This window comes from Mya arenaria, chromosome 15, assembly GCF_026914265.1.
Source record: "Mya arenaria isolate MELC-2E11 chromosome 15, ASM2691426v1".
Classification (NCBI taxonomy): Eukaryota; Metazoa; Mollusca; class Bivalvia; order Myida; family Myidae; genus Mya; species Mya arenaria.
This window is the reverse complement of record NC_069136.1, coordinates 49,817,659-49,842,229: the sequence shown is the minus strand read 5'-3', so window position 1 is coordinate 49,842,229 and position 24,571 is coordinate 49,817,659. Positions and strand designations below refer to the sequence as shown.

The following is a 24,571-nucleotide window of genomic DNA, read 5'->3' as shown; positions in this document are numbered from 1 at the left end:
CAGCGCTGAGAAATTATGGTTTTGTAAAAGTTGCAAAGTTTGTGTGTTGGTATGGAAGTTTTCAAAAAAAATGTTGTCGATTTTTCGTGAATATTTCAACAAATTTGAATGAGTCTGGTAGGGAGATATGTTTCATTTCATTATTGTGCGTTTTGTATAAGTTTTTATGTGAAATTTCCCATTGACACCTAATCTGACACACATTTCTTCTGAAGTTCTGTCAATATTTACTCATACACATGAAGGTTACAGACTACTAATTAATTTCCTTATGCCACGTAAAAAGGCAAGCTTTAGACAGGAAAATGGCATTTAAAGTCTTTCACGTTTATGACAACCATACATTTCCGCAACAATTAGTGCAAATCCTAATGATGTAAGCCATAAAAAGGTATGTCATGTTTGAAGAAAGTTGACTCACTTTGAAAGAATTATGGCCATTTTGTAACCTTTCCCTTTCGTAACTGCTCAAGCATGGTAAATTTATACAAATATAAACTTGTAGAAGTATAAAAGTGTTCAATTGTGATGTCTGTGACAAGTGGATTGAGAATGTCATCTGGGTGTTGGTGAACTGGTCTGTCTACAGACACCCAGAGGGTTGGCATAGACACCTGAACACCTGAGTGCCCAGAGCCAAGTTTAACCTATTATTTCATTTGTTACTAACTTAATCTTGTTGTCATTTATTTGCTCCTTTGTATGTGCTGTATATATAAAATATCACAATGTATTGTAATTTATGATGTTGGAAATTAATAGAATTAAATGTGAATTTTAGATTGTTCTTGTATTCTCAGAATTAATTTAATGTTTGAACATATTTCAAACATTAAACAAAACCGCTCAATTGAGGAATGCTAATTAGTCATGTTATTACTTGGAATTTGGGTTGAGCTAGACGAATGTCGCACTTTCCTCACTTATATGGGGAGATTAATTGCACACTTACCAGCTCTTTTAGAGTCTGAAATTGCTTACAACATTGTTTGACTGATGGTTACCATATCCTCTTTGAAGTTAAGCATCTCTAATTTTAATGTTATCAATTTGCATTAGGCCGAAAGTTTGCATAATTCTAAACCAGCAGAAAATATATAATCTCTATACATTTATCATACATGCCATTTCCCCGATCCATATCCCCTGGAATTAAGAAAAAACAACCTTTTTTTAAAACTTGCTTAAAGTTGACAGTGGAAAGCATCCATAATATTATGGGTGTGAATTTCCATGAAGGACCATAATGACTTAGTCCAAAATTTATTGTAATTAGAGTGTATTTCTGTATGAATTCTTATATATTATACCGGTAAATGCAGATATTGCATAAAATTTCGCCGCGTAAAAATCCCCTGGTGTAATATCAAAATCCCCTGGAATTCAGACCAAAATCCCCTGGGAAACCTCTTAGAAATATGGCATGTATGATTCATGTATTTTTCTTTCTGATTAAGGGTATTGGACTGAATTCAAAGTATAAAAGCCAGTAATAAATTGCATTACTCAGACTTAAACAAAATATTAACCTAAAGATCTGAAGCATTCTTAATCTTAAAATATAAGAAAATTCATCTTGGAACACATCCAGGCACTTGGCATTTAGTTAATGACCTACCTGTCTACCAGTGTTTTACTTTGAAATGTTGATTTAATGATAACTTATTTTCATTGACTGACATTGATTGCAACAGAAGAACAAATCCTAACTTGTCCTGCATGGTGTCAAGGTATGCGTTTTCAGCATCTTCTTCTTAGCAGGTTTTGCAAAAATTATGAGAGAGTTGTTGAAAGCGTATATGTATACTTTTTTTGGCTATTTTTTTCTTTAGTTAAAACCAATGTCAATTTAAAAAAAAAATCTTATTGTGTTTAAGCATGTTTAAAAAATCAGTTGTTAAATCAAACTATTATTGGATGGGGTAATACAATTATTCTATACAGGGCTTCTAAAACCAACAATTTGCTTGTCTGGACCGATTTTGACCTGGCCGGTTATATAAATATTAAGCCATCTGTATCTGAAATAAATTAATTACTGCATGTGAATTTAAAAAGGACTTTAAGAAAGCATAAATAATACTTAATATTTCATTGGCGTAGGATTTACAATTACATAAAATTTGTGATATTACAGGGAAAAAATAATATTCCATGTTGTGGCTAGATTAAATGCCAGACAGATGGGTTTGTGACACACACTAATAATCCTCGAAATTGTAAATAGTATCAGTCATTCATATATATAATATATACTTAATCCACAAGAGGAAAAAGAATTTCTACATGGTATGAGCTAATTCACATTTATTTTGATAGATTTAATACAATGGTAACACTACAAACCTATAAATTAACGGAATCTGTTAACAGATCTGTTACTGACAGCTTACAAGCCTTTAAATGCATTTTTGTTATTATATAGGGTTATTTAAGTGTAAATAACGTTTTATTTTCACTTTCAGTGTGAATAATATGGAGAAGAAATATTTACCCAAAAAGAAGGGGCAGGCCTCTGAAGGCAGTAACAGACCAGCTTCAAAAAAAGCTGAAAAACAAGAGAATACTTCCAGACCCAGTTCCGGGTCCTCACAGTCAAAATCTAAAAAGGATGTGCCAGGGCCCCCAGTTGACATGCCTCCACCACCACCCCCTGTTTCTTCCATGGGGAAGAGGAAAGGTCCCCCTGAACTGCCCCCACCCCCACCCCCACCACCATCGGGCTTAGCGAACTTTTCATCTGTACCAGCACGGCAAGGGTAATTTAGGAACAATTTATTTATAGCAAGTAAAACAATTAATAACTGTGTAAAAAAATAGTAGACAGATTTTGCACAAACCCAGAAATTAGTAATTGATGTATTGTCTGCCAAGGCTGGGCTTATATTTAAATTTTTGTTTGATCAAGAGCCAAGCTTACAATACCTAAAGCTAAGGCATGGAGAAGAAATGTAAGAATTTTGGCAATTAGATCCGTTAGGTTAATTTCGATAACTGATCTCTGAGGCTTTAATGAAATTTGGAGAAAAAGTTTTTATTGAATCAAATGTATGTTTTTTGTCTGCTATAGAGGTGTGTTAATGAGCCAAAATTGGATTTTAACAGTAGAAACGTCTTCACCAAGCTTTGTTAATAACTGTTGTTTAGTTTTACATGTATGCATACCAGAAGATAAATGCATGATTTAGCTGTTATTATATTTTAGAACAGCCTGTCCAAGAGCCTGAAAATTATCCATCACAAACAAAACTTTCAATTAATTATCTCATTTTTGACGGACAGCCCTCAAAAATCCTTTAAAGCTCTATAGCTTTGCACACTTTTACTGTACAATCTGCATGTCTTAAGTGTTATGAAGATATTGCATATTTAAATAGTTATGTAAGTTAGTAAGTCAGTAAGTAAATTGTTTATTATAGTGACAAGTGTAAATAGCATAATAACATTCCATAATAAATACTTTCACATTTACACCCGGGCCATCGGGCCTATAAGTCACCTATATATCAGCCGTATATGGAGCATAATTTCATATAAAACATAAGTTGTATGTTACAGGATGTATTTCAGGAGTTAAACCTGATCTTGGCCATTGGGAATGGTTCATAAACATGAAAAATTCACAAGAGTCTTAAAATTTAGTTTAATATATCCTGTTTTTTTCAGTGGATCCGATCAACAACAACAACAACGACCAGCAATTTTAGCTCATCCTGTAATGCAGTCAAGGGCAAGTACACATATTTTGCGAAATCTCAAATGTGTATTTTTTTTTAATATGAAAAAGAGAAAGAAATGCTGCCGAGAATTCCCATTCATCACAATGTGTTAAGCAATTAGATACATATCTTCAAACTGATATCAGAGGTTTGCTTTAAGAATCTAAATATATCATTCTTCTTGAAATCATGTGGATTTCCTTTTTATTTTCTCCTACATTTTGTTACAATTAAGCAGTTATTGGTTTAAGATTGTATATAATTAAACATTAACCTGTAGAATTTGTGTTTTCAGGCTCCCAAAACAATTCCCAAGGTTACATCAAACGACCTTTCATTCGGGAAAGCTAAGCTGAGAAAGGCAAATAAAGTCAAGAAATTAGGTACTGTGCAATCTGACATAAAAATTGTTACAGTAAAAAAATCAGAACCCTTTTCCATTACAATTAAAACTCTGTCTAAATTCATTTTTAGTAATAATTGCCAACCATTTCCGTTACAGTAAAATATCCCAAGCTAATTTCTTGAAGTAAAATTCTCATTTATTTTCCGTTATAGTAGAAACTTAACTTTCTTTTGGTAGAAATTCTTAATTCCCTTACAGCGAAAAATCCAATTCTAATTCTTATAGTAAAACTTCCTGGTATTTTTCCTTGCAGAGGATGTTGAGCGCACAGAGATGTTTGACAGTATCCAGCAGTACAACTACATGCCTCTTCTCAACTCAAGGGTAATATAAATGGAGGGTTTTCTCAGACATAATATTTCATTTATGGTTCCATCACTATTCAAATCTATGCAAATGAAAAGTTTTGTGTAAATATTTTTTGATAACCTACTACCAGTTGATCGGAAGTTATTCATGTCCTAATGGCATAAAGAATACTCGACCATGGGGAAATTGTTGAAAATCAGATGACTAAGGTGACTATAAGTTAATTGCTAGATATTCATCCCCAACTGCCCCCTTTGTTTTTTTGCGGCCCCTTAAATTTTATTTACTTAAACAAATGTTGAACTAGGGTCTGTATGTGCGTATCAAACTGGTTCTGTCCGGAAGGCATTTATTCTTACCTACGGTGTCTAAGTATAACATTCACATGGAAAAAAGGAAAATTGTTATGATCATGTTCGTGGTTTGTCTTGAAACACATGTATGTGGTCCCTAATGCAATAAGAAAGAGCATGAAGACATATTCAACAGTTGAACAGTCATCTAAGAAAAATAAAATGTCAACCGCCGCCCTCATTTAAAAAAATAATCTAGCAATCAATTTATAATGGCTTAAAGGTACTTTGCAAATTCAAAGCAATCCACGGTATGTAGAAGGCATGAAAAATAATTGCTAAATTTGGTTTTCAAGCCTTGCTACCTTTTTCTACAAACAGTTAAACTATAAATTTTGATATGCTCTGTCATGGTTTGTTAATTTGTAAAATTTTCTATAATTGGTCTTTGTACATTTTAAGGAGTACATTCGCACAAGAACCAATTTTGCAGAGGTGACGGCATTGAGTTTTGATGGCATAGAACAAATGTCTGATGCATTCCTGTTCAGCTTGTACCACTGTCAGCTTTCTATTGAAACCGTGAACTGGATATCACTTACAGGTAATTCTATATGAGATTTTCTTTTGCCAGTGATAACTGGCTACAAATAAACAGCACAGGTTGGTGTATATCTTGGAGTGACACACAAATCGTAAGGTGTGAGATTGTACACCCTTTACCAGCAAATATTTTATGTACATAGTTAATTGCCTGTGTAGCAAGGCAGACATATAGGGGTCATGTTGTCCTTATCCTTTCTTTGTATGTAGTGTCGTTCATGGCGTCACACTTTTACTTCATCTTAATATAAAATGGCCCTTGGTCGCTGGAGTAATGGCCCTTGGAGTTATAGGCCTTGATATCTGGAGTTTTAACCCTCATTTCGTAGAGATATAGGCCTTGAAATATGGAGTAATGGCCCTACAGCCTTCACTTGTCAAAACTTGACGAAATTTAATTACAAAATTGATGTTTCATTTGATGAGTTAATTGCACCTATAATTCAGAAAATTCCATATTTTTTCTTTTCCCTTTGAGTTACTGCTCCAAATTTTCACCTTAAAAGCACAAAAAAAACTCTTCTTGTGAAGCCTCAGTTGTGTAATGTTTTAATTGTTCATCACCCCAGTTATTAAGCCTCTATTTTACTTCTGAATTATTCCCTTCATCTTAACACCTGATCTACTGGTGAGGGGAACTTTCCAACATTTGGGCTTCCAAATTCCAGTGGGAGTGGGCAGACCTTATGAACTCTTAACAAAAGAAAAAGAATCGAAATATATTGGGTTTAGTGTATAATTCCATGTTTTTGTTTTCAGGATGTTATAATGTGACAGATGAAGGAATATACTGGGTGTCAAAGACTTTCAGTAAACTCAAATCTGTAAGTACTGGCACGCAGACGCAGACAAGTGCTTCATATTTGTATAATTGCAATATTTCCTTTCTTATACATCTATGTATTAATAAAAAGTAGTTTACACTTATGGCCTTAATCTCATTTGCAGCATGATTTGGAAAAGGGATATAGACTTTGCAATTTACTGCAAACTATGTATAAAATTAGAGGACCAAATGCCCTTAAATAGGTTAGATTGGATAAAATGAAGAATGGTCCCCTTCAACACATAAAAAAGTATTTTTTTCCTCTACATATACCAGATCGCCATGGCAGGATGTAGAAAGGTCACTGAGAGGTCACTGCACCACCTATTTACCTCACTGCCATTGCTCCAAGTGGTACTTGCATCAGGGACGAACATCGCTTATGTCCCTCAAGATGGTAGAGTCCACATTGGTGATAACGCAAAGACAAAACCACGGGGAATCAAAACAACAAAGGAGCAGAAAAAAGGTAATAGCTTAGTTAGACGATAGCATTAGGTATTAAACGTTGGGGATTTAAAGGGGCAACATATAGGTTGACACTTGAAAGATGCATAAAAGAAACATATTCATTTTAATGCATTATTATGTTTAACTCATTTGACGTTAATGATCAAATTAAAAAAATCATATGATTTGTGTCTTATGGAGCTCAAGTTATGTGATTTGGTATGACCAATGGTCCTAAACGTGGGAGGAATCGACCATGAAAGGCAGAGAATGAGGCCACAACTTACTCGAAATATCTTATGAGTAACATGTTTAGTATCATATTTCAACAAGCAAAATTTCTTGCTTTAATTTTATTATAAATGTTTAAAACTAGTTAATTATAATCATCATGAAAGTAAAATATAATTCTTAAACTAAGGAGACATAATTAATGCAATAACAAAAAAGATTTATACTGTATGCTTTTGTTTTATCCTGTTATAAAAGATTGTTAAAACAATCAGGGCATGTTGATCAGTTTTAAACTTTATGAATTCACTGCAAAGAATAGTGTAATGGCTTGTAGGACGAAATCCACTCCTGATTTTTTTACACGTTTAGGAGAAAATGTGCCAATTTGAATGCACATGTAACATCATTTCGGAAATGACGCTGTTGAAATTGTGTCCCAGCCCTGTGTGCACTGATGCTTGAATTGGAACTGAAAGCAGGCTACAATTTCAAAACAGAAAAAAATATTAATTTGATATTTTCACTGTTTGAAACAGTTTGTAATATCAATTTTATTTCACTGATAAATCTCTATGAACCACCTGAAAGCGTATAATAAAGGTGCATTTTCAAGCATTCACCAATTCATATCCTATGTCCATACTTCAGAGGTGACGGATGTGTATGTACATGGCTGTCCCATTATGTCACCATGGATCAAGGGGCTTTCTCTGCAAGAAGTTGGTAAGAACCATCGTCTTATCAGCATGTGGATCATATGATCGCCTTAACCATACTTTATAGAAGTGAAATTTAAACCAAACTGTGCTATGTGGTGTTGTTTGTCAGTGAAAATGACTATAATCCGTTTTAGAAGCAAAAACATACACAGCACAGTTAATATATTGAGAATATGTTACAGGAAATATAAATCATATGTAGAGTAATTTTTATGATTTTATAATCTATCATAGTTCAGAGTTGGAAATGAACACAATCATGTAATATCAAAGATAATATTTCTTTCTATTTTGATTGCAGAAAGTTTGACCCAAACAGAAACAACAACAGCCACAGGTTAGTTTATAGGCGCTGTATTCAATAAGCAACTGAATTTGAACTTAAATTTAAGATTAGAAACTAAGTGTTTTGATTGGCCTGTATATTTAGCTGACCAATAGGTCAATGAATGGAATCACTAAGGCATGTCTAAGGATAAGGATAAGATCAATATTGAATACTGGCCTAGGGGTTTTCAAGGGGATGGCGAGTGGCTGGCGGGCATTAGTTTTGTGGTTTGTGCTCAGTAACCTGATTAAGGATTTACTTAATGTGATGAAACTTGGTATGTAGCAAGCACATGTGTATGTACCTTATTATTGCATTTGGCGTCCGTGGGGTCAAGGTAAATTTTGCTCTTTCTGGAAATCAAAAAATGTGTTTTGATCAATAGATTAAAATAAAAGTGATGTTATACCTGACATTATTTGGTTTGTGAAGACATGATGCTATCTTGGGATTTAGTAGAATCGCGGTGAGGATCGCTGTTACAAAAAAATGGAAAAATGTTTTTGCTTAATAATTTGAATTAGCAAATTATGCGTACAGGCATGAAAATTGGAATATGCAAGCTAAAGTTTGAGACATACCTTGAGATTGCATTTTAAAATATATGGGTCAAATTCAGGTTTTCTCTTTCTAAAATCAATCAATAACTCCAGTAAAGGACAGCATATAGTGATCAGATACTTGTTATGTAACACACACATGGTGAGACCTACAAATTTTTTCGGATTGCATTTTGGTTGTACAAACAAAGTTGCTGTATACAGATACCAAGAATTTTCCAAAATGTTCTGATTGCACTAATTTAAAAAGTACTTATTTTACTTGTTTGCTTTGAAAATGTTACCCGGCATTATTTGTAAAAGCTGAGAATATATCTGGTGCCAGGCTTATTCTTATTTGTACCACCTCCAGAATGAAACAGTCTTTAAACTAATGCTACTTAGCTTTTAAGTTTGTGCTAATTTTAAAAGTGTTCTCTTTATAATCTCCCAATCTTCTAGTCCCCTACAGGAAGTTAGTGATCCTGGCTCCTAGTGACCTCCCTTGGAGCCCCCTTGCCTTGCTCACAGGGGACAAGGATGTGACTCCAAAAATGGGCCTGCAGTTCAAAAAGGGATGGAACCCTTATGAGGCACACAAGATTGAGAAGCATGAATCTGGGGTGGAAATATTCAACATTCTACAGGTCACCCCTGAAGAAGTATGAAGTTGAATTTGTCACATTTAAGCTAATTCAAACTTGTACTTGGATGTAACTAACTGAATTTGCAAAAAGAGAAAATGAATTATACTATATTTTGTCATGGTCAGAGATTTTTTGCAGCTAACAGTTTCACCAGGAAACGTGTTGTCATTCTCTACCATTTCCATAGTAACCATGACTACAAATGAGTATGATGCAAGAGCTTTTTTTCCCCACATTCAAGGTTTGCTTGAGGTAGTGGTTAAGCAGGACAGCCTTGTCATTTCCTAATGTTGCCTTAGCAACCTGTACTGAAAGTTATATATAGTACTACATTGCTAATTTAAGCTTATCATGTTTGAGATTGTTTTGATTGTTTCGTCTTTACATGAACTCCCATTTGGGAGCGGTAATATGTAGGCAGAGCTTAGCTGTTCAATAACTATTGTACGGATAAAATACAATGCTATTCATTTGTATGGCATGCTAGTTAAGGAACATTGGCCTTGACAACGTGGTAAAAACAGGAATGTCACCCACTACCCTTATGATGCGCTCATGTTTAATTTCATTAACTCATGCTGAAGCTGGTGATATCACAAGACAGCCTTGTTGTCATACCCTACTGTCACCATAGCAACAGTGACATCAAACATTACTGTCAAATAAATAAAAGAATTATTTTTATTCTTTTCAGGGTTTTCTCGAGCTTGTTGTATCACAGGGCAGCCTCATTGTCATACCCTACCATCTCCATGGTAACCTGGAACTGCCGGTCACCATCGCCCAGATAACAAATATGATAACGGCTGTTATCACAAAGGCATGTTGTCTATAAAAAAGTTTTTTTAACATGTATAAATAATACTACAAGTTTAAGCACATGTTAACATGTACAAGCACTTATATAAAAAAAACCATAAGATAATGCTGACTTTTAACACTTAGCCCAGTCTTGCAAAAATTTAAATAGTGTAAAAATTTGGAAATATTTATTATGTTTCAAATGAAACTTGGCAAAGGATTTACAACTACAGTGTGCAGTCTGTAGCCATTTCTATAACAAAAAAGGCAAACAAGTCTTATGAATAATGCTCACTGATTGACTGGAAAAATATGACAATGTTGGCCTCCATTGCTGATGCTTTTTCATTGTTTTAGTATGTGAATTTTTTGTATCAGTATACAAATGCCCTCAGTCCTCAGTATGTGACACTTCCAAATTATTACATGTATGATTATTTTTGTTGTGGTACAGGACTTCATTTCTATAAAATATAATTTCAAAATCAAACCTGTAGAAGTTTGGGTTGTCCAGTTAGCACAGTGGTTAGCTTCTCATGAAACTGACCCTGGTTCGATATGTGGCCGGGACACATGTGAATCTAGTTCGTGTCCCCCAAGATGGACAAGCGGGTTTTCTTCTTTTACTCCAATTTCCCCCACAACACAAGACCACACTCTTGCGCAACATTGTGCCAATTAGAGTGATTAATATAGGTTACAATAACTTGTTTCACAATCGATGTAAAAAAATAAGTTTAAACTAAATCTAAAAAAATATGACAAAGAGTGTAAATATTTCAGTATGAGGATTGCAGTTTTATGATCCTTGGCATGACTGCTGAGGCACGCGACGACCCTAAGATGAGAGAGATCTCAACACAAGTCCACAAAGGAGTGTCAAATTGCATTGAATCTCAATTTGCTGGTCTTGATCATGGAATTGGCGTGGCAATAGAGTAAGTTTAGAATTTAGGCTTTATTGTTTTTAGCTTTCCTGTTGTTGTTTATAAAATAAAAAGTTGAAGAATTGTCATAGCCATAGGCATCATTGCCATTGTTATCGATGTTATTGTATGCATTTAAACACTTTTATCTTGGGCATAACTTAAAGCGACACCCTTATTCAATATCAATACATACACATGTATAGAAAACATAAATTTTCAGTGATAGACCTTTAAATACTTACTAAATAATGGAAATGGAAAATATTAACTACAAATATCAAGATTGTAACCGTGTATTTAATAGCTGAAAAATGCAGAAAAAAAAGATTTGTGAGTGATATAGTGCTCTCTACCATTGTCTCATAAGGTAGAAATACCGTGTTTACTGTACCTTTCTTTCAAATTAAACTCAGTATCCTTCATATAAAGAGCCATTGTTTTTGACATTTTTCATCCTTTTTGGTATATTAAAACAATTGTATAAATTGTGGTAACTGTTATTTGGGAGTAAGAGTGAATCTTTAAAAACAGTTCAAGGTATTCAAATGAAACTTGATAGTCACTTACACATTTTGCCACATTTTGGCTGTAATAAATGATTGATATGCAATGCTAATTTTTTTGTTAAAACACTAAACTGAGTGGTGGCTTTGGCCCTGTGGCACTTCCCCTTTTATAGATTCTCACCCCCCCTGTGAATACCCTTCTCCAATCACCTGCCCCAACATATTTATTTGACAAACATTCGCTGTCAAGAATTAGGACAATAGTACAGAAACTTAAGCATTCCGAATGTAATATTTGAAAAAATAAAATTATCCATTTATAATAAAGTTCTTTTGACTATTTATAGTGCTTAAAGATGCACTCTTACTCCCAAATATGTTTTATCACAATCAATACAATTGTTTTAATATACCAAAAAGGATGAATTATTGTCCAAATCAATGGTTTTTATGAAGTTTACCAAGTTTAATTTGAAAGAAAGGTGCAGAAAACACTGTATTTCTACCTTCTGAGACGATAGTAGATCGCAGTAAATCTTTTAGCACTCACCAATCATTTAATATTTCTGCGTGTTTAGCTAATAAATAAATGGTTACAATTTTGTTATCAGGAATGAATATTTATTTTCCATAAATGCATTATTTAGTAAGAAGTTAAAGATGTATCACTCAAAAATTATGTTTGTTATACATGTGTATGTGTTGGTTTAGAATAAGAGTGTCACTTTAATATCAAGCAAAAAACAACACCAAACTTTACAAATATACATCTATCTCGATTTCTGATATCAGAACTTATCTTAAAGTTTATCATTCCTGAACATAGTTATTAACAGAATGTTGGGATTTTGGTGCAACTTAATGTAAGGCGATGTATAGACGTAACGCGCAAAATGTATTTATACTAACGTAACGTTACTTCTTGTGTGTTGTTTTTTGTATGTATCACTTCAATAAAGAAAATGAACCTACACGACCTGTTTTATCGTGATCATCTCAAACACAGGGTATTTAAGTCCTAACTGTTTATATTCTCTTCAAAAATAGAACAAACTGGAAAATGGCAGCCATGAACTACGCTGAACAGGATGTTTTACGCGATTGTGTGCGGATGAGAAGACAGATTCCGAAAAATCTCTCCAGGGCAATATTGGTGAGTTTATAAAAACGCATTCTTAAACAACTCCTTTAATTTATGTTAAACTACTGATTTTCATTTGTTCCTTTTTCATTGGAGCATTTAAGTTTGTATTTTTTGAAAACAAAATCAATCTATTGTCATAGCATTGGCTTTGCTGATGGTCCATCATACTCTGCTGAGTTTTTGGCTGGCACTATCAAAACAGTTAAGAACATTGTTGTGAAACTTTGTACATATTAACAATGGCAATATACTTTTGTGTAAATGAAACTTTAAACCACATAATTATGTTCACAAAGGGGATATACTTATGTTCATATGAAGCTTGATGGATATGTTTACAATGGCAATATGCTTTTGTGTAAATAAAACTTCATACATATGTTCACTGTGAGTAGCAATATGTTTTTTTTGTAAATGAAACTTGACACTTATGTTCACTTAGGCAATTTTCTTTTTTTTTGGTATATGAAGCTTGATAGATATGTTTATGACGGCAATAGGCTTATGCCACTGTGTAAATGAAATTTGTCACATACATGTGTATGTTCACAAAGGCCATGTACTTTTGTGTATATGAAGGTTGATAGACATCACATGTTAACAATGGCATTATGCTTTTGTGTAAATGAAACTAAGTACATGTTCACAAAGGGGATATACTTCTGTTTACATGAAGCTTGATAGATATGTTAACAATGGCAATATGTTTTTGTGTAAATGAAACTTGATACATATGTTCACAGTAGCAATATGCTTTATGGGGTTTGTTTTGTGAATTACTGTCACAGATTAAGATGAGTTGGCCTAAAACTTGGTTTTCATGATCACCCTGACATACACTAGATTTTCATCAAATGTGTCAATGTGGTTCAAGAGTTCTGTGCTATAGTGGGAGTTGGTAGAATGAACTGTTCCCACATGAGGTTTTTTGTGGACCTTGATATTTAAGATCGCCATGATGTGGCCTACATATAGTTTAGTACTTGACATTTTTTTTTCATCAGTTGTGCCAAAGTAGTGAGTAACATGCCTCTAAAATGAAAATTTATGCATTTGGCCCTTACTACTACCACAAAAGAGGATTTTGTTTTCAGAAACTTTATACACTCATTTGATAAATTGAAAATTTTATTTCTGATACTCATACCCTTGGCAGGGCGGAATAGTCGGAGTCAGTTTTGCTCAAGGTTTAAGCACAAAATAGATATTTTCCTCCTTTTATTTAGGCTGTGCCTAAAAGCGGGGCTGTTGGAGAGAAGGATTTGGAGTTTCTCAGCCACTTGTTGAACCTGGACCTCACACTTCACCCTTGGAATAACTGGAAACTGGCTGGGGACAAGGTGGGATAAGCTTAGCTATGATGAAGGATCTTAAGTTTCTCAGCAGCTTATGTTGATTCTCCCTCTTTACTAAACCTCACCATTCACCTTTGACTCAACTCAACACAACTCAACTCAATTTATTTGTAAATAAATGCCTTCTGCCCAGAATACAACATCAACAAACATTAACAATAATATTATCTGGCCCACCCAGAAATACTGACTGCTTTATGTTTTATTTATTATCTTCTGCAGTCATAATTTGATAGATAAAATATGCAACATGTTTAACGAAAAACCTATCGTAACTGCTCATTAAACAATTAAATGAAATTTGGTTTTTGTGACCACTATACCAGTTATAAAGATAGTTTATTCGTATTTCTTCATATTGTTGGCACTTGAAAAAGGCATGGAATACCTTCTAAACTGCTACAGTAAGATAAGCTATTTTGAACGATATTGAGTTTCTCTGCCTGTTAATTGAATAATGATGGCACTTTCCTGCCTTAGCTTAAGGATAAGAATAAGAATAATATTAAATATAGCCCCTGAAACACTAGTAAACATCATTTCCATGCTAAGCTAGAGTTAAGAATCTGAAAATTCTCAATATTTTGTTGACATTTAATATCACTCTCAATTCCTGGAACACATGCAAACTTGCTAGAGATGAGGTAAGTTAAGATAATTGAGCTAAGCTAAGTTAATGGTAAGCATCCAGATATTTACAACCAGTTGCTGACACTTAATGTCACTTGGAATCCATGGAACACCTGCAAACTTGCTGGAGACAAGGTAAGCTAAGATTGTGAGCTAAGTCAAGTCAAGGTTATGTCGCTTTCAATGCCTGGAACACCTGCAAACTTGCTGGAGACAAGGTAAGCTAAGATTGTGAGCTAAGCCAAGTCAAGGTTATGTCACATTCAATCCCTGGAACACCTGCTAGAGAGAAGGTTGGCTACAAGATTTCTGTTATCACCTTGTTTCCCAGGGACAAGGTCAATCCAAATCACTGCAATACTATTTTAAAAGATAGCAAATCAATTAAAAAAAATATGTTGCATTTGAATATTTTTAGCATATGGCTTATTATTTAAATGCTAATACTCACCCTAAAAACCAAAATTATTTCCATTGCAGGTCATGAAAATAAGTGAAAAACTTGCAAAATCAGAGATTCCCCTGATGAAAGTGTCCAACCTGCCTACTGAAGCAGAACTGTTTGTGTCTGAGAAGTCAAGACTCATGGACTTGGCCGTTCTTTGGGTGATTGATTGATTTGTATATATGTTTATACTCTACATATACATGTAGTCACATGACCAAAATATATCTCCTTTCTTTAGACATATACATGTAGTCACATGACCAAAAGATAATTCCTATTTGTATTTATAAGGATTTTTTGGGGATTTTTTTTAATAAGATGAAGGTTGAAAATATTTGATTATTTTTAGATACATGGTCACATAACCAAAAAATGCCTTATATTCATACTTCAGTAGATTATTTGTTATTTTGTTCTTAAGACCTTGTGAGGATTGAAAATGTTTGGTTATTTAAAAAACATTAAAAACAGCTCACTGTTGTTAAGCAAACCACATTCTTACACAATTGTATTTGTAAATTTGTCATTATTATAACATAGTTCATGAGAATAACCTTAACATTGCAGTTTTGTGTGTGTTATTTTTTCTATTATTAGAGCCTTAAATCTACTAAGAATCTTTTTGACTGGTGGCATTGAGCGAGTAGCATACATGTATAATAGAAAAACTTGTTTCTTGAAATGTAAAAGCTCTGCAGTTTACTTTGGAACTTGTTTATCTGTAAGATTTAAATAAAATCTTACCTGTGTTTGTATTCTATAACCATCTTAGATTTATCTTGATTTTAAAATTTGAATCGAAGTCTTTTGATTGGACTGTGAATTTAACTGGCCAATGGAATGAATTGATTTAGTGAGGCTTGTCTAAGGATAAGAAATTATATTGAATATAGACCCTTATTTTTTTGTCTTTACCGTATTTTGGATGTCAAATTAAACCAAGCAATCCTGTATCTTGTTTTGTATTTCAGGGACATGGGTTGAAGTTGAAGGCAAACATTGGAGGCTCTGAAGAGGAACTCATTTCCACTGATTTTAATTGGCTGATGGAAATTGTCAACAAGCTGTTGACTGCTCCTGCTCCAAGATCATGTGACCTTTGTTGCCTAGGCGATAAGGTGCCTTGCTGGACGGAAAACGATGTGATGAAGATGTTACCTGAGAATACAACAGAAGCGAAGGTTGCCACAGCATTTTAGATTTAGTCCAAATATTTTATTACGATTGTTAAAGAAGCTATTATGACATTAAACAAATCTTGTTAATGCCCAAGCTTGTGGTCTTTTGTTGTGGGGGACCCTCATTTGTGTACCCTAAGGAAACCTCAACTTGACTGACTTGGCGTCCACCAACCAAACTTGTATGGGCCAAGGCCAGGAATCAAACCTTGAAGGCCTTGAGAAGCAAATACACTAATGAAAAACATAACCGTTCATCATATGTTACAAACTTGGAATACAAGTATTTTAAAAATGTATACCATGACAGTTAAGGACTAAGTAATATATTTTGTTATTGACAGACACTTCTGCTTGAGATGCTGAAGGAGAAGGGATATTTATTGACATTTCCCATTGATGTGTGGTCCTCCATGAAGGATGTATCGTTCGTGTATGTACGATATTCCGACCTGCCTAAGGCTGCCCCAGAACTGATGGTAAGTTGAGTGAAACTTATCAAAATCTGCTTGGTCTCGTTGGATCTTATTTATTTATAAACAAATATTTCAACGTTGCAAAGCATTCTCTCATTTTCTCAAGTTTAATTAAATGTGTTTGATTTTTTGGAACATCCTCACTACTCACTACTTTTATGCACCTACAATTGATTGGAATATTTTAATATGCTTTCAAAAACATACATACTGCATTGTCTTTTTATTCTATGGTGTCTCCCCCTCACAGGGGAGTTAATCGTCTGTTAATGCATATAAGGTTAAACAGCAGGAACAATTTTGTGTCTCAGAACTCCCCTAGGTATTTTCTGATGTCTGCCTTGGTATTAGATTTATTAATTTATTATAAAAACTTATACATGATAATTTTTAAACGAATTATCTTATTCTTACAGAAGCAGTACTGGCCAGACAATGACAATATCGGGCCCAGGGTTAAACAGAAGGAGAAATTCTACTTCTGTGCTCCAGGCCTCCCTCAGACATTCTTTGCAACTCTGCTTCGGTATGATAACTGAGTTACTCTGGTTTCATTATTATTCAAAGTTCAGATTTTACAGTTTGCATGTGTATATCATTGAGATCATCGGTTTTAGGATGCCCATGAAAGTAGACTGTACTTATTTCCAATGGGGGTCTTTTGTTTGTTGCTGAAGGAACAGCTGATTGGAACAGATAGTGTGAGATACAACAGCATCTGTGAATTACTTTTGCTCTTATTTTGAATAGAACCCTTTTGGTCTTTATTGTTCCCTTTGTATATCACCAATACATGTAAGACAGATTTTCTGGGAAATTAGTTCATAGTTCAAAACCTAATATCTTTTAATAGAATGGTTAAATAAATTTTATCTCAAATTTGCATAAAACGTATTGATTGATGATAAATGCTCTTTGGCAATAGTGTTTCTACATCTGCCAAATATTCTGACTAAAAATAGTTAAAGAATCAACCCCTTTAGCCATCGGAGTAAAACAGACGAATACCGGCATCCCTTTCTCTTGTTTCAAACTGAAGTAATGATTATATCTGTCTATAGGGAGATGTTTGCCCTTGGACCACCAACTCTTGCTTGGCAGACGGGAGCCCTGTTCCTGAGAACATACCTGACTGTACTAGTGGAGATATACCCACATGTCTCAGGTAATAAATCTAATAGTAGTGGGCTCGTTATAATAAAGTAAGATGGTCTGATAGTGGCCAAGCCCTTAGATCCATTGCCTTTGAAGTGGGAGCCCAAGAACTAGCCCAGGTTTGAATTTGTGCTTATCATCTATGTTTGATAAAATGCCTAGTTTCCATCACTGTATGCCACAATATGTCTTCTTTCTATCACTGTGACACAATATGCATACTTTCCATCTATGTCTTTCCAGCACTGTGACACAATATGCCAACTTTACATCACTGTGTACCACAACATGTCAACTTTCCAACACTGTGTGACGCAACATGCCAACTTTCCAGCACTGTTTGACATAACATGCCAACTTTCCATCACTGTATGTCACAATAGGTCTTCTTTCCAGCACTGTGACACAATATGCCAACTTTACATAACTGCGTACCACAACATGTCAACTTTCCAACACTGTGTGATGCAACATGCCAACTTTCCATCACTGTGTGACATAAAATGCCAACTTTCCAACACTGTGTACCACAACATGCCATTTTTCCAACACTGTGTGACATAACATGCCAACTTTTTCAATACTGTGTACCACAACATGCCAACTAACTATCACTGTGTGACACAACATGCCAACTTTCCAACACTGTGTACCACAACATGCCAACTTTCCAACACTGTGTACCACAACATGCCAACTTTCCAACACTGTGTACCACAACATGCCAACTTTCCAACACTGTGTGACCCAACATGTCTTCTTTCCATCACTGTGTAACACAACATGTCTTCTTTCCAACACTGTGTGACCCAACATGCCAACTTTCCAACACTGTGTACCACAACATGCCAACTTTCCAACACTGTGTACCACAACATGCCAACTTTCCAACATTGTGTACCATAACATGCCAACTTTCCAACACTGTGTGACCCAACATGCCAACTTTCCAACACTGTGTGACACAACATGCCAACTAACCATCACTGTGTGACACAGCATGCCAACTTTACATCACTGTGTGACACAACATGCCAACTAACCATCACTGTGTGGCACAATATGCATATTTTCACTCACTGTGTGACACAACATACTAACTAACCATCACTGTGTGACACAACATGCCAACTTTACATCACTGTGTGACACAACTTGTCAACTTTCCATCACTGTGTGACACAGCATGCCAACTTTCCAACACTGTGTGACCCAACATGCCAACTTTCCATCACTGTGTAACACAACATGTCTTCTTTCCAACACTGTGTGACACAACATGCCAACTAACCATCACTGTGTGACACAACATGCCAACTAACCATCACTATGTGACACAACATGCCAACTTTACATCACTGTGTGACACAACTTGTCAACTTCCCATCACTGTGTGACACAATATGCCTACTTCCCATCACTGTATGACACAATATGCCTACTTCCCATCACTGTGTGACACAATATGCCTACATTACATCACTGTGTGACACAATATGCCTACTTTACATCACAGTGTGACACAATATGCATACTTTCAATCACAGTGTGACACTCACCATCATTCCCTTGGTAAACTACCATTTAGGCAATATGCATACTTTCAATCACAGTGTGAACGCTCACCATCATTCCCTTGGTAAGCTACCATTTAGGCAATAGGCATAGTTGGTGTGGTAAGGTTTTAACTTTTCTGACACAAGTTTTTTTCAAATTTACAACGATAAAATTCACAAAATATGTCACTTTTTTTGCCTTCAATCTACAAAGCTTATGGTCTCCTTAAAGAGTCTATTCTAAATAATAATTGGAACTGAAAACTCTATTTAAATATAAAATGCTATGTTCTTATAGGATTGGAATTCTTATTACACAGTTAGAATACCATGTCAAATCACTGAAATAGAGTTGTTTCACTGTGCTGCATAAGCAAGATATTGTCCTGACTTTCAGACAAGTACCAAGTTATCGTGCTACAGATTCGGGGCAATGCCAGTTCATCCACATTTCCACAAGACCCCCTGTGGACAACCCTGAAGCTGTACTCCAACATTATAGACATGATGATGATGATTAACACCATTCCTGCAGTGGTAAAAATATTTAGATATTGGTTGATTTTTGATTAGTGAAATCTTAAGTCATGCCTTCAAGATCTCATTAATTGTATAAATTTAGATTCATAATTTCTTATTTTTAAGTAATATCTATATTAAATATTACCCAGTTAAACCTTGTTGTATAAAAGTATAGTGAAATGAAAATTAATAATTATCATGCTCGATTTTATCCTTGAACTTCATATTGATGTGAGGTTGTTGGTTTTTATTAACAAAGACGTCCTGTAGTAGCATTTACGGTATGAATATAATATCTACTCTTTTTTTTTAATGTCATTTCTAAAAAAAAAAATGATCACTTTTCCTGACAGAAAGCAGTAATGTGCAGTAAATGTAAGGACAAGTCATCTGCAGAAGAACTATTGTCCAAGTTTGTCAACTGGAAGGGACACTTCCTCATGGAGTTTCTGGTACGCGAGGAACACCACCTCCGATGTGGGATATGTAAGGCACAGCCTAAACGAGATGCCGAGATAGGGCCTGGTGTGTATAATAATTCTTTGTTTGTGTGTTGTTGGTTATTGTTAAAATGAACAGTCGAACGCAGTTGGCTGGAACTTGCTTGGCTTGAATTTCTTGTTGGCTCGAACTAAAAGTAGAGGACCTATTTCTTTATACTGAAGGTAAGCATTCCTGCTACGCTCAAATTTTCTGAGGCTTAAGGTATTTTAGCCGGTCCCTGATAGTTCGGGCCTACGGGGTTCAACTGTATGTCTCTTGATATAAAAGGGCAAGCATAGTGCTTTTGTGAAGATAAAATGAGAATTGGTAAAATTCGACCTATGAAAATTAAAGTTCTATACTATGTTGTATATTAGGTTGATAAATGATGTGATATTATCATATACCGGTATGTGTGATGTCAATGTTACTTGCTTCAGGTTATTATTATTTCACAACTAACAATTTACCAAAAGCATTTTTCTAAAGTAGAAAGTATAGCGTTAAAACTTGTGTTATAAAAGTATAATTTTAATAGGGAATATTATGAAACTGCAAAATTGAATATTTAAGCCGTATCAATAACAGGTATTGTGACTTACCACTACCAGAAAGGTTGCACTCCGATGACTTACAAATCCACTCAATTGATGTTGCATGTGTATATTAATGTCTTCACGTTTCAGCTCAGCTATGCCTACTCACATCCAGAAAGGTTGTAGGAAAACAGCCCCCCTCAAATGCTGCTGCATGTCTGTACACATTTCAGATATACTAATGGTAAACCTTGTGCCTGATATTAAACGGAAAGGCTTCACTCTGATGACTAACAACCCCCTGAATTGATGCAGAATGTGAATTATAATATCTGTACATTTTTCAGCCCTATCAACAGCTGACCTTGTGCCTAACCATGACCAGAAAGGCTGCGCCCTGGGGACAACCAACCCCCTAAATCGATGCCTTATGTGCCAGAACTGTGCGGTAGATGGGGTCAGGTGTAACGTCAACCTGAAACATGGCATCAAAAACTGGCACTGTGACTGTGACCGGGAGGCCAAACTCTGCTCATACTGTGGCATGTGCCAGCGGTGTTTCTTGGCCATCAAGGTTTGCTTCACAATTTTATCTTAATAGTTCTGTTGTATTCTCACCATACTGGTATTCTTGTTTTTTTTAGAAAAGAGTAAAGCTATTGTCAGTGCCAACATTGGCATTTAAAAACTTCAACCTATATTATTATAATGAAACATGGTACACATGTTGCTAAAGACAATATGTTCATGTACAGAGAGGCCCATAACTCTGGCCTTAATAATGACTTATAGGAAATGTTGGCTCCCTTTCTATGCCCTCGAAGGTGGGCATATTAAAATCGCACCGTCCGTCCGTCCGTGTCCTCCTCAATAACTCGTGTCCGGGCTGTAACTTTCCCTAGTATGGACAGATTTTAAAATAACTTGCCACGTGTGTTCGGCATACCAAGACGACGTGTCACGTGCAAGACCCTTGTGCCTACCTCTAAGGTCAAGGTCACACTTAGTGTTTATTCACAATGGAATGCAGCATATAAGGACATAGAGTATTGGTTGTCGTGTCCGGGCTGTATCTTTCCCTTGTATGGATTTTAAAATAACTTGCCACATGTTTTCGGCATACCAAGACGATGTGTCAGGTGCAAGACCCGTGTCCCTACCTCAAAGGTCACGGTCACACTTAGGTGTTTATTCACAATGGAGTGCTGCATATAAGGACACAAGAGTATAGGTTGTTTTGTTTGGGCTGTAACTTTTTTTTGTATGGACAGATTTTAAAATAACTTGCCACATGTGTTTGACATACCAAGACGATGTGTTGCGTGCAAGACCCATGTCCTTACCTCAAAGGTGAAAGATACATTTAGTGTTTAATCAAAATGGAATGCTGAATATAAGGACATAAGAATGTAGGTTGTCAAGTATGCATGGTATTTTTTTATGTTCAGAGGCAATTTAAAATAACTTGCCATATGTGTTTGTTTGATCTTTAACTTTTCATGTACTGACCTTGTTCATAGGTCAATGTCACAATCGGGGGCATTCTTCACATACTTTGACAGCTCTTCTTTCTAACTTATTTTATTTTCATTGTTGTCAGTTGTGTAAGAAATTAATACAAGGGATGGCAACAAATAGTAATTTTGGTATTTGATTAATTAGAATGATGATATCACAAATACATGAATGATTTTATACATGTATAGATTTTTCCAAAATAAAAACCAAAATAGATTTAAAATGACGAACTTTATCGGAATACTTGAATATTAGTTGCTATCCTTAATGACTTTGTATTCATGTTTTAATAAATTTGCACCCTGACTGTTCCCATTAACATATTCCAGAAAACTGCTGCAATTCTGGAGCCAAAATTTGACCCGTTAAGCAAGGGCAGCTACGCCCAGGATCAGATGATCGCTGATGACAAGGTCAAGGTCACTGAGAAGGGCAGCATGTATGGCTTCATTGAAGTGGATACGATAAAAACACTGGACAGGAGTGTGCTCACCCCGAATTATTCCCCGAACATGGAAGTAACACTACTCAGCGAGGGGTTCTTTGGTCTCGATCTGGCAGCGTGGGAAAGGTAAAATATGTTTTTAAAATTGTCATTTTTTTATGAAGAAAATAATCTGATATGTTTTCATAGACTTTGTTCAGAATTTTGTTAAAGATATCAACATGATTTCTGACATCGCTGTTAACTTTTAATGTGAAAATGCTGATGATTTGCTCACATAATTAAATAAAACCAGTACAGCTGAAACAGTTGCCTTAAAGCTTGTTAAAAGTACTACAGATTACAAGACTTAGTGTATCCATTAAACATCTATAGCAGTAAAGATTTGAAAGTTAATAACAATGATATAATTTTAACAAAGTTGTGAGCAAACGACCTATTGCCATATAAAAACATAACGCTTAAAAGGTTTAAAACAATCACATGATGCTGTGTACACAGTTTTTAACCAGGTTTTCATAAAGGGAAACCTCATTATTAGAATCAAACTCAACTATGGTTCTAAATAACTTGAGTTGGGGTTGAAATATTGTGACCAAACTTGGTATATATGAAGAGTTTATAGATATCTTTTACGGATTGCTTTTGGGCCCCTTGAGTCAAGGTCAAGGTCACTGCTACTGAAAATATAAAAAACCCAACTTTGGTCGACACATTGTGACCAAAATTTGTATATAGGAAGAGTTTATAGAGACTTTTTATGAGATTGGGTTTTGGTCCCCTAGAGTTAAGGTCAAGGTAACTGCTACTAAAAATAAAAAAGGGTTTACACTCAATACCTTGGTATGTAGGAAAAGTTGGAGACTTTCATGGGGTTTCATTAACAAACACTCAACAAGCAATGAATCAGCTTACATATAATTCTCACAACACTGGTGAAAATTTTTCTGTCAATCATTGAAAATAATAATTTCAATTGATTTATCAAAATCAGTATTGATTATTGCAATTTCATAGGCAAATGTCAAAACTTGATCATTGTTTTTACCCTAGTATACAGTTTATATGTTTTATTTATCCAATAGAAGAGGCCAGGGCCCCATTGGAGTTCACTACTACAGCAAGAGCGGAGTGTCAAAGACAAATATCAAGGGCGTGGACAAAGTTGGTACTCCAATGCCATGCAATCATGGTGACACTATTTCCATCGCCCTAAGATACAAAGAGGTATGAATCAAAGGTGGTTCTCTTGATATGAAGCCCAATTATTCGGCAAAAACAACTGTTTACCCCTCAAATTGACAAGTCATGAAGCCTCTCTAATTGGAATATTCATAACCACATATTTTGTCTTAAACAATGAAAAGATGTGAAAGCCCTAAGCAAACAAATTCGTGTGCACTTGTATTCAATAGGTATTACTTTTGATGGTGTCTACAACGGAAGTTCTGTCAGAAATGTTTCTGGGTAGTTAACAACCTTTTTATATTCCAGATGGATGCACTGTCAAAAGCCAATGAAACTGGCAATCAGGTAGGGTTCTATTTTATTTTCTATGCCCTTTTTAAGGGCATATAGGACTGTCAGTTAGTGTATTGGTTGGTAAGTCTTTTTGTAGGGAGACAGGTCTTGTCAGCACAATACCTTGAGATATGAAAGCTTTGATCTTGACCAGTAGATTATCTTTACAATTTTGAAGTTCAAGGACTTGGTCCACAATCTTAGGAAACTTTTTCTGCACAATAACTTGAGAATGGTTTGACCAAGCACCATGAAACTAAGGTTGCCCTTGACCAGTATATGGCATCTATTGTTT

At 35.1% G+C, this 24,571-nt stretch overlaps 2 protein-coding genes across 3 annotated transcripts in view; both read left to right on the top strand.

Moving 5' to 3' along the window:
* The first annotated feature begins 56 nt into the window (after window positions 1-56).
* LOC128219453 (uncharacterized) lies at window positions 57-9,908 on the top strand. Its single transcript, XM_052927264.1, has 12 exons — window positions 57-117; window positions 2,466-2,759; window positions 3,667-3,730; window positions 4,015-4,102; window positions 4,379-4,449; window positions 5,190-5,331; window positions 6,090-6,154; window positions 6,433-6,625; window positions 7,489-7,563; window positions 7,861-7,896; window positions 8,889-9,088; window positions 9,768-9,908. The coding sequence occupies exons 2-12, from the start codon at window positions 2,476-2,478 to the stop codon at window positions 9,906-9,908; spliced, it is 1,359 nt and encodes a 452-aa protein (XP_052783224.1). The 5' UTR covers window positions 57-117; window positions 2,466-2,475.
* Window positions 9,909-10,661: 753 nt separating this feature from the next.
* Window positions 10,662-24,571, top strand: part of LOC128219737 (uncharacterized) — a 58,929-nt gene continuing 45,019 nt past the window's right edge. For both annotated transcript variants that reach the window (XM_052927690.1, XM_052927691.1), the window contains exons 1-14: window positions 10,662-10,812; window positions 12,357-12,462; window positions 13,680-13,793; window positions 14,919-15,044; window positions 15,858-16,067; window positions 16,409-16,543; window positions 16,957-17,066; window positions 17,602-17,705; window positions 19,649-19,788; window positions 20,127-20,298; window positions 21,140-21,366; window positions 22,640-22,881; window positions 23,841-23,982; window positions 24,250-24,288. In XM_052927690.1, the coding sequence (XP_052783650.1) occupies window positions 10,676-10,812; window positions 12,357-12,462; window positions 13,680-13,793; window positions 14,919-15,044; window positions 15,858-16,067; window positions 16,409-16,543; window positions 16,957-17,066; window positions 17,602-17,705; window positions 19,649-19,788; window positions 20,127-20,298; window positions 21,140-21,366; window positions 22,640-22,881; window positions 23,841-23,982; window positions 24,250-24,288 (2,004 nt within the window). In that variant the 5' untranslated portion in view covers window positions 10,662-10,675. The remainder of the gene's footprint in view (window positions 10,813-12,356; window positions 12,463-13,679; window positions 13,794-14,918; window positions 15,045-15,857; window positions 16,068-16,408; window positions 16,544-16,956; window positions 17,067-17,601; window positions 17,706-19,648; window positions 19,789-20,126; window positions 20,299-21,139; window positions 21,367-22,639; window positions 22,882-23,840; window positions 23,983-24,249; window positions 24,289-24,571) is intronic.